The 10,247-nt window shown below is 52.5% G+C and overlaps 3 protein-coding genes across 4 annotated transcripts in view; 1 reads left to right on the forward strand and 2 right to left on the reverse strand.

Moving 5' to 3' along the window:
- The window catches only part of PPTG_24384 (hypothetical protein), a gene marked incomplete at both ends in the record, with an annotated part of 4,207 nt that extends 2,675 nt beyond the window's left edge, over positions 1-1,532 (reverse strand). The window contains one exon of the mRNA XM_008916815.1: positions 49-1,532. Coding sequence (XP_008915063.1) covers positions 49-1,532 — 1,484 coding nt within the window. The remainder of the gene's footprint in view (positions 1-48) is intronic.
- Positions 1,533-3,642: 2,110 nt separating this feature from the next.
- PPTG_24385 lies at positions 3,643-4,728 on the reverse strand (the record flags this gene model as incomplete). Of its 2 annotated transcripts, none has more annotated exons than XM_008916816.1 (3): positions 3,643-3,827; positions 3,903-4,394; positions 4,717-4,728. In XM_008916816.1, the coding sequence occupies 2 exons, from the start codon at positions 4,726-4,728 to the stop codon at positions 3,930-3,932; spliced, it is 477 nt and encodes a 158-aa protein (XP_008915064.1). In that variant the 3' UTR covers positions 3,643-3,827; positions 3,903-3,929. The 2 variants fall into 2 exon arrangements, with proteins under 2 accessions (XP_008915064.1, XP_008915065.1); XM_008916817.1 differs by having other exon boundaries at positions 3,700-3,830.
- A 568-nt stretch (positions 4,729-5,296) lies between these two features.
- On the forward strand, positions 5,297-9,787 carry PPTG_18915 (hypothetical protein). The gene has a single exon (XM_008916813.1). It carries the CDS (start codon positions 5,456-5,458, stop codon positions 9,659-9,661), a length of 4,206 nt encoding a protein of 1,401 aa, XP_008915061.1. The 5' UTR covers positions 5,297-5,455; the 3' UTR covers positions 9,662-9,787.
- The last annotated feature ends 460 nt before the right edge of the window (positions 9,788-10,247 follow it).

Below are 10,247 nucleotides of genomic sequence, written 5' to 3' on the forward strand. Positions count from 1 at the left end.
ACCACAACCGTCATGACGATACCCATGTTCCAGTACGTGAAGTAGTACCAGACGTAGTAGCACATGATCTGGTAGATGTAGAACAGTGTGAAGAACTCCTGCGCCATAGATACCGGCAACGACGGCATTTCCACATCGACCGAGTTCGATCCGACCGTGTTGATACGGTGTCTCGCTTCGGTATCTGATAGACCGCTGGCTTCCTGTTGCATATCATCGTAGGTGCGACCAAGTGCGACGGCTCCCGGCACGAAGCGTTGCTCAGTCTCCTCGTACACGTAGCGGATGTGTTGGAACTCGACAACACGAAGACCATCAACCTCCACCACCGGAACAGTCGTACGGTATCCGCTGATCTTTCCCTTGGAGGCGAAGAAACTCTCGACCTTAGCGACAAAGTCCGATACACCCGAACGATCGGCAAGCAGCACTTCCGTCTCGTCGCGCTTGAGCATGTAGACGAACTTGCACTTGTCGAGTGGTACACGGAGACGGAAGAAGTTGAAGATGCGGTCCTGCATCGCCACGATGACCACGAACCAAATGGCCGTAATGACCCAGACGATAATGAACACGAGAGCGTTGTCCTCCGACGTATCGAATAGCGGAGGGTCGAAGTTACCGTAGTAATCGCAGATGATAATGATGAGCAGCACATTGAGAGCAAGAGACGCTACGATCACACAGCCGAACACGAAGTTACCAATGTACGACGTGGAGAACCCCGTCTGGAGGATACCCTCGGCCGCTTCGATCTGCATGCGGGTATCGGAGACGCGTACACTGGTGTGGCGGCCGTGCGCGTTGCCGGCGACAGCACGCGACGGCGTCTGAGGCGTGCCGATCAGCTTCTTGTTCATCTCGTCCACCGACTTGTTGGACTTCTGCATGAAGTTCTTGTAGACCGCCCAACCTCCAAGGATGATAAAGAAGGCCAGATACAACAGATAGATGATGACCAACGGAGTCTCAGTGAACGTGGTGAAGCGAGGCTCGACAGTTGAGGACGTGGAGATACACGCGTCCTTCAGATCCGTGTCAACTGTGCCGTCACGCAGCATGATGCTGTAGCAGGTAGCGCCAACGGGGAATGTGGCGTTGTTGTTGCGGACATTTGCCGCGTACGTCCAGAAGACGGTGCTGTCTTGAGACGCAGCCACGAGTGACGAGTTGGTGTCTGCACACTGCAGTTCTTCCGTCAACAGGCCCGTTTCCGTGTTGGCCACAGCCTGCACGCGGCAGATCGTGCTGGGATCATCATAGTAGAACTCCTGCGTGGTAGGATGGTACATTGTGTACGGGAAGTTCACTTGACGCTGTTCGTTCCAGCCATCGATGTAGTACGACTCGTAGTCGCCGCCCGACGGACGGTTGTACTTGGTGTAGAGCACCTTGGTGGTCTCCGAGTATTCACAGCAGTAATACTCGGGACTGTGTCGCACCGGACAAGCGGCGAAGTCCATTTGGTCAGCCGCTGCAGCGCGTACTTGGGTGGGTACTAACGCGGCCAGAGCCACCGTTGGTAGGAGCATCGAACTCCAGCGAGGCATCTCTGATGTAGTATACACTTAGAATTGTGCTTGACTTGAGGGAAGTTTGGTGTGAGTTCGCCGATGCAAATTGCCGAATGACTCGCTTCCGGCTGTGTCGGCGATTCTGTGTTTCCTGCGGTGGAGGATGCAGATGAAGAGCTCCTCGTCAACCTCATGGAGTGTGGGTAGAAGGGTATCCAGATGGTAGAGCACCACCACCGTCTCTGCAACACTAAATAGTTAATCAGAAAAATGTCCCAAAACCCCACAACGAGGGTTTCGATGCTCGGTCTTCTAAGTTTGAATAAGCAAAACCAATCATCATAAAAGTACTTTAGAAGTAGTTTAAAAGGATCTTAGAGCTCGGACTGCAAGAAGTCGAACGATAGTACATGTAAGATATCCAGCCGTTGGCATAGAAAGATTATAATACATGTATGGTAGATTTTGAACCTAAGTTTTTGCTTTATTGGGAGAAACTGGGCAGTCGGCTGAGGCGGCACGGATCCTTGCCGGCTTCGTTTTACGTAGATAGGACGAGAAGATCTGCACCTTGGACGTTTAGACGAGAGGGGATGAGATCCCACCTATTGTAAACGAAAGTACCGCCGGAGTTGGGTCGCATGATGGCGTTATGACGTAGGTAACTTCCTTGTTTTCAATACCAAAGCATGGTTCGAGCCACCGATGGATCGGTGAGCATACCGGTAAATACAACAGCTCTGACCGAGTGTTTTGTGTTTTGGAGACCGCTGTTTGAACTGTAAATGCACTGTACATTCAAGTGTACGGTGGGAATTTTGTCAGCGTCGTCGGCCTTTATCTTGTCCGCCAAATCAGTCTACTCGTGCAGCGTGTTCCTATGCCTCAACACGTGTAAAACCATTTTGGCTTTAACCATCACGCCAGAAAAGTTGTCTTGAGGCGATCCAGATGACAGCGTACACTGCGACGCAACCCACAGTTTTCCAGCAGCCTGTACTGATGGACCCGCAGCTGGTACCGCACGGGTCTCCCGTGCGATTGCTGGATTTCAGCGGAACTCCAGTCGCAGCGATCCCGGGACATGTACAGGTAAATCACATTACATGTAGTATCTCGGATGGAGGGGCTCCTCTTCAACGTACATGAAAGATTGTTGCAAGTCAACTCAAAATGTCTACGATCTCCACTAGGCTGGATACCACGAAGCTGTAGATTTAGGAAGCAAGCTAAGAACTGCAGCAGGCGATTGCTACAAGTGAGCTTCTGGAACAACAATTCCATTAGCTCGCAACAGCGAAGCAGCGACTACATGGATCATACACTAGTATATGTAGTGTTACACTACCGGTGGGCAACCATAAGGGTTAAGCACTGCTTAATAAGCAGACAGGCTTTGATCCGTATACTGTACTATGTACGCAGCGGTCAATGAATGTAATGTGTGAGGTCACATGCAGTGGATTATCCGGCCAAGTGCAACTGCAACAATTGTCCTTACTACACTAGTCGTGCATCGCAAATTTGTCTCGTGGTTGTGACGAATGCAGTGCGCATCTCAGTAAAGCATCGAACTGCAGCTTTTACGGGGAGTTCAGAAGCTGTCAATTACTACCATAGTTGGCATTCCAGGTTTCAGCATTTTAAATGGTGCCTGAAATATGGTACACTCAGCATCTGCTCGAAAAAAAAAACTCACACTGAAAAAATTGAAGGCAAAGGTGAAATTTCACTTTCAACGAGATGGGAAGGAAAAAAGCACTTTTACGCTTCGACTTGAGTCTTCGTCCCCGTATTTCCGCCAGCAGCAACGTAGCGAGGCAGCGATGGCATTCAGTCAGAATATAATAAGGTTGGAGACATCCTACGATGAAGAACGGAGAGAGGTGGCGTGGCAGCTTCAATGAACATCACTGCCACTTGACTTCTTGGCAGTGCTGCCAAGGAATTTTCGGCGACAACTGCATGCAGCATGACCACAACCACACATGATGGTGACCATCGGGTAGCCACCATGGTCGTTTGCAAGAGACAATATATGCGCTTTTCTTTTCTGGCTCTCTTTGCTTGCAGTGATTACCGGGAATCCTGCTGAAATGCAAGATGCGCCTACAAAGCAAAGCAAGCTTTCGTGTTGTGCCAGTCTCCAGTGTCAGTCTTCTATTTGCAAGCTGGAACACAACAAGCCCAAAACTCGGCAGCGGTTGATTAACCACAAATTTCTTGTGCCATTTTGCGGTGATTGTCACTGTGAACACAGGCAAAGGCTCACGCTTGCTTTGACAAGCAAGGCAGATAGGACATGTTCAGCGCCTGCTTTTGCACACGGGCAAACGTTCATTGGTTAAAATGACGTTTTCAATTAATATTAGCCAATCACATCGATACCGTGTTTCCTGTCTCGGGATACCGTGTTCAGCACACAGCCAAGCCCACTCGTTGTCCACTGGCGGTCCGCCCGGCCCAGTGCTGCTGGCTCGTCCTCTTCGGGGACAACCTCATTGCCGCTGAGTTGCCATCTCCACCGCCATCGCCACGCGAGCCTCGATGAATGCCTGCGAGCCTCTGCGACCCCATCCCACGATGGTACTTGGAGTGGATGGGGCAGCAGCTGCGGAAAGCGAGCTTCGAGCACGAGAAGCATAGATGCGGCAGGACGAACACCTCGGGCATGGAGCGAAGGATAATGGGCGCCGGTGTGAATTGTGACCTCCAGCTGTGCATGGGCGTGTCACTATGGCATCTTTGCAGACCGCGCCGTGGTTGCATTTTGGTGTGTCTCAATCGCATGCAGCGAGAGAACCGCGATGCCACGAGCCTAGCGAGTGCTAGTCTTGGGTAGGAGGCCAACGACTCGTTATCGTCGCGAAGATCGCAGCTCTGTAGCAACTGTATGAAACGACCTGTGCATGTTTCATCAGTGGAGAAGACATGCGTGTTTTCATCGGTGCCAACACGGTCATTTGGTTGAGCATCCCCAGCAGCCGTTGAGTACCTTGGCGAGGGTAAACAACCACGAAGGGCAATCTCACTCATCCAACGATACAGTGTAGCACCTTAATATAGCTTCATTGGTACAGAAGCGTATTTTGGGGGTTAATCAGCTCTCGTAGGGTATCCGAATTTGCACATACCAATTAAATAAGCAGATATGAAAGGATATTGAATGTAGTATTCCATGTATTGAGGGGATGCACTGTACTTCCTGCGACATGTGCTTCGATTTTTAGCTTGCTTTCTGTATGCTATGTGTTGATAGTCCTACAATAGTACAAATGACATGTGATAAGTCAAGTTGAACGCCATCTTTTATTGCATTTTGCATTCCCTGTGTCGCGATAGCTTGAGCAAATAGCTCTAAGTGCAGTATACACGTGTACACCGCAGCCCACACCAGCCATTCACTGCAATAGCCCGAGCAAATTTTCAACACGCTGCTAGCCTGTCTATGGGTTGGTCCGAGCGGCGAAAACTTGACCACGCGAAAGTCTCACAGTTCTACGTACAAACCGCTAACAAAAGTGTAGAACGCCGAGTCCCTACGGCGGCAAGTACTAAGCTTTACTAATCTTAGTTGTGACCTTCTCACAGACTCGTTGGCCTTGGTTGCTCGTGCGACAACTGCGAATGCATGCACTTAAGTATCGCTTGTATCCCGACCAGTTCATCCAATACGTGTACCATACTACTGTAGCGCCTCAAGCTTGACGCCGATGTTTGGGTGCGTTTCGTTGAAACGCGACGGTACCACACGTGACGTTGAGTACGCATAGTGATTTGCAGCTGGCAACGCACTTCATGTGCATCGCTGGTGGAGAGCGCGCTGCCTTCAGCTCATTCGCCCCCGCTCACTCATTCGGCGTTTTGCATTGGCAGCCTAGCATTCAACCACCTCTGTCCAACAGTATCTTCACCTGATCCAGCTACTGGTTGTCGCCAAGATGCCTCGTTGGAGTCCAGTGCTCCTGTCAACGCTGGCGCTAGCCACTCTTGCACCCGTGCAAGTGCATTCCTCCAGTGCCAACCAAATGGACTTTGCAGCTTGTCCGATCCGACACAGTCCCGAATACTATTGCTGCGAGTACTCGGAGACCACCAAGGTGCTCTACACCAAGTATAACCGGCCATCAGGCGGTGACTACGAGTCGTACTACATCGATGGCTGGAACAAACAGCGCCAAGTGAACTTCCCGTACGTCATGTATCATCCGCAGACGCCCAAATTCTACTACAATGATCCCAGCACAATCTGTCGAGTGCAGGCTGTGGCCAACACGGAAACGGACGAGTTGACGGAAGAACTGCAGTGTGCCGACACGAATTCATCGCTAGTAGCTGCGTCGCAAGATAGCACCGTCTTCTGGACGTACTCGGCCAATGTGCGCAATAACAACGCATCCTTCCCCGTGGGCGCTACCTGCTACAGCATCATGCTGCGTGACGGCTCTGTGGATTCGGATCTCAAGGCTGCTTGTGTATCCGCATCCACGTCCACGACTCCACGCTTCACCACGTACACAGAGACCCCGTTGGTTGTGATCTATCTGTTGTATCTCGCGTTCTTCGTGCTGCTCGGTGGCTGGACCGGTTACAAGACCTACATGCAGACGACCAACCTGTCCGTGAACGAGATGAACAAGAAGCTCATTGCTACCCCACAGACGCCGTCAAGAGCTGTCGCGGGTAATGCCAACGGTCATCACACGGGCGTTCGTGCCTCGGACACGCGGATGCAGATCGAAGCTAGCGAGGGACTCCTACAGACGGGTTTCTCGAACTCTTACCTCGGCACGTTCGTGTTCGGCTGTGTGGTGGTTGCTTCGCTGGCTTTGAATGCGCTGCTTATCGTCATTATCGCCGACTACTACGGACGCTTCGACCCGCCGCTCTTTGATGCGTCGGAGGACAATGCCGTCGTGTTCATTGTCATGTGGGTCATCACCTCGATCTGGTTTGTGACTATCGTAGCGCTACAAGACCGGATCTACAACTTCTTCCGACTGCGTGTTCCACTCGACAAGTGCGAATTCGTCTACATGTTGAAGCGCGACGACACGGAAGTACTGCTCGCCGATCGCTCGGGCGTGTCGGATTTCGTGTCCAAGATCGAGAACTTCTTCGCCTCCAAGGGAAAGATCAGCGGATACCGCACGACGGTGCCTGTTATCGAAGTGGGCGGACTCCGTATCGTCGAGTTCCAGCACTTGCGCTACGTGTACGAAGAGAATGAAGGCAGGTTCGTTCCCGGAGCTGTCGCGCTAGGAAACAACTACGATGACATTCTGCATGAGGCGAAGGGGCTGTCGGATTCGGAGGCTGAACACCGTATCAACACGGTTGGCTATAACTCAGTTGACGTCGAGATGCCGTCGCTGCCGGTATCTATTGCACACGAATTCTTCACACTGTTCTACATCTACCAGATCATGTGCTACTACGTCTGGTATTACTTCACGTACTGGAACATGGGTATCGTCATGACGGTTGTGGTCTTGGGCGCTGCCGTAGTTAACATCTACACGCAGCGTCAGATCCAGTCGTCCATTGTCAAAATGACCCGTTATCGCACGGATGTGACGGTGTTCCGCGCTGGTGAATGGCGAGTGTTGTCATCTCCTGATCTGGCTCCCGGTGATCTGGTGAAGGTGTCTGAGAACTGGGTGGTGCCGTGCGATATGGCCATCGTGAAGGGCACGACGGTGTGTGACGAGTCCATGTTGACTGGTGAATCGATGCCGGTGCAGAAGTTCCCGATCCCGGAGCGCAGCTCGGAAGTATACGATCCTGAGAAGGGCAGCAAGAAGCACACGCTGTTCGCCGGCACTCGCGTGTTGTCTTCGGGTCGCAATGAGGAGATCCTGGCTATTGTGCAGACAACCGGCGCACACACGACGAAGGGCCAGTTGATCCAGTCGATCCTGTTCCCGATCCCGATGCGTTTCAAGTACAACGAACACCTCAAGGTGTTGATCACAGCGCTCTTTGTTTACGCCGTGGTTGCGTGCATCCTGATCGTCAACTTCCTGCTGAGTAACGGTAACTTGAGCAACCGTTTTGCTGCATTCTGTTATGCTATCTTCATGCTCTCGTGCGTCATTAGTCCACTTCTACCCGTTGTCATCACTGTCGGTCAAGTGAACGCCTCACAGAGGCTCCAGAAGCTTGATGTCTTCTCGCTCAACGTGCAGCGTATCACTCTCGCCGGTAAGGTGCGCATCTTCTGCTTCGACAAGACCGGCACGCTCACTAAGCAGGGACTCGATTTCCTGGGCGTGCAACCTGTCCAGAACAACCTGTTCACTCCCATCGTCAACGACGTCAAGGACGCACCGTCATCCGAAGAACTGCTGTACGCCCTGACAACGTGCCACTCGGTCGGTTCGCTTGAAGACCGTCTCGTGGGTAACGAAGTGGAGGTGCGTATGTTCACGGCGACGGGCTGGGAACTGGTCGAGAAGGAAGGTGTACAGCCGTACGTGCGGTCGAAGGTGGACCCAGGACTGGAACTCGAGTTCGTCAAGCGCTACGACTTCGATCACCACCGCATGTCCATGAGCGTCGTGGTGCGCAACCGCAAGAGTGGCAAGTACTACGTGTTCTGCAAGGGTTCGTACGAGCGCATGCAGCAACTGAGCACACCGGGAAGCGTGCCGGCCGACTACAAGAGCGTGGCTGACCGTCTGGCCAAGGACGGGTGCTACGTGCTGGGTCTGTCGTACCGCGAGCTGCCGAGCGACTGGACGCACGACCAGGTTGTCGAGTTCGCCGACAACCGCGAGGCCGTGGACGAGAATTTGTCGCTGCTGGGTCTCATCCTGTTCCGCAACGAGCTGAAGGACGACACAGCGGACGCCATCGCCAAGCTCAAGGCCGGCGACATCCGCACGGTCATGATCACGGGTGACAACGCCATGTGCGGCTGCTACATCGCTCGCCAGAGCGGCATGGTGTCGTCCAGCTCGCGTGTGATCCTGGGTGAGATGGTGTCGACGACGGAGGTGAAGAAGCTGGTATGGCGCGACGTGGACTCGGAGGAGGAGTACGACCTGCCGGCTGTGAAGAACCTTGTCGAACGCGGTGAAGACGTGGAGCTGGCCGTGACGGGCGTGGCGTTCGACTACTTGGTGTCGATGGGCGAGATCAAGGGTTTGCTGCTGCACATCCGTATCTACAGTCGCATGACACCCGACGGCAAGGTGGAGTGTGTGAAGCTGCACATGGAGACGGGTGCGGTGACTGGCATGTGCGGCGACGGTGGCAACGATTGTGGTGCTCTTCGTTTCGCGCACTGTGGTGTGGCTCTGAGCGACGCCGAAGCTTCGGTTGTGTCGCCGTTCACGAGCAAGTCGAAGACGATCCAGTCGGTGGTTGATCTGTGCCGTGAAGGTCGCTGTAGCTTGGCCACATCCTTCTCGTCCGTCAAATTCCTGATCGTTTACGGCCTCATTGAGTCCGTCCTTCGGTTATTCCAGTACTACCATGCCGTCATTATGTCTCAATGGTGCTGGATCCTCGCGGACGGCTTCACTCTGGTAGGCTGTTCGTACGTCATCACGTTGTCTAAGCCACTCAAGGAGCTGAAAGACACGCGTCCGACGTCCAGTTTGATCGGACCCACCACGTTGCTCTCGATCTTCGGCCAGGAGGCGATCAACGTCATTTATTTGTGTTGTGGCGTTCACATGCTCATGAGCGAAGTCTGGTACTGTCCGTTCTCTCCGGACGACGTTGATGTGGCCAAGTGGTGGCTGCTCTCGGACAATCACATGGCGACGGTGCTTTTCTTCTCGATCATCTTCCAGCAACACACGGCCGCGTGGACGTTCAGCTTCGGCTCGATCTATCGTCAGTCGATCTGGTGTAATTACCTGCTTCTGGTTTTCTTCGCTGCTGTCGGTGCTCTTGATCTGTACCTGGTTCTTGGCGAGCCAAGCTCCCTCACCGACCAATTCCGCATTTCGAGTAGTACGAACGTCGTCGGACTGCCAGACGTGGCGATGCCCATGAGTTTCCGTCTCAAATACTTCGGTATCATTATGGGGAACCTGTTCACCTGCATCCTGTTCGAGTACTTTGTGGTGCTGGGCCCTGTGCGCACGTATTTCAGGAACAAATACCACACGGACGTGCTACCGATGCGAAAGTAACTCTAGCGCGTTGTTATGCAGTTAATAGATAGGGCATTCAGAGTCTGAATCAGACCAAATATGAGATTCTGTGGAATCAGTTGGACGGCTGTCCGACTATTTCGAAGTACAGTCGTGCACCTCCAATTCGGCACCGGTATCAGTCGATACACTGCCAGATTTTATGATTATGCGAATCGGATGCGCAATTACCTTTGCCCATCACCACCCTAGCAATTAACCTCAACGGTTTTCCCCTCCTCGGGGAGGGATGACACGCCGCATCGATCTGATTTTAAATTTTGGAGCGGACGTCTTCATACAAATAAACACTTTATTTATTACCGCCAAAGACAATGGGACATCGCCCTACCTCCTACATGTCGCTAACTCTAGCACAAAAGCAGTCTTTGTGCGAGAAGTACAAGTCAGATCCTGCGTTCTCTGACTCAGAACTTGCTCGTTCTACAATGGTGTTCCTTACACACCGGTCGAAGTTTACTCCGCCATGAAGTGGTTGTCTGAAGGCTGCAACAACATATCTGCATAGACTATGAGAAAATGTTGGTGCCAAACAGGCATCGTCTCAAAACTAAACTTTTTTTTT

The sequence above is a fragment of the Phytophthora parasitica genome, assembly GCF_000247585.1.
Source record: "Phytophthora parasitica INRA-310 unplaced genomic scaffold supercont2.89, whole genome shotgun sequence".
Classification (NCBI taxonomy): Eukaryota; Oomycota; class Peronosporomycetes; order Peronosporales; family Peronosporaceae; genus Phytophthora; species Phytophthora nicotianae.

What these genes read in the sequence shown, in the direction of transcription:
- PPTG_18915 (XM_008916813.1), top strand. Translation starts at nt 5,456, where the DNA reads ATGCCTCGTTGGAGTCCAGTGCTCCTGTCAACGCTGGCGCTAGCCACT.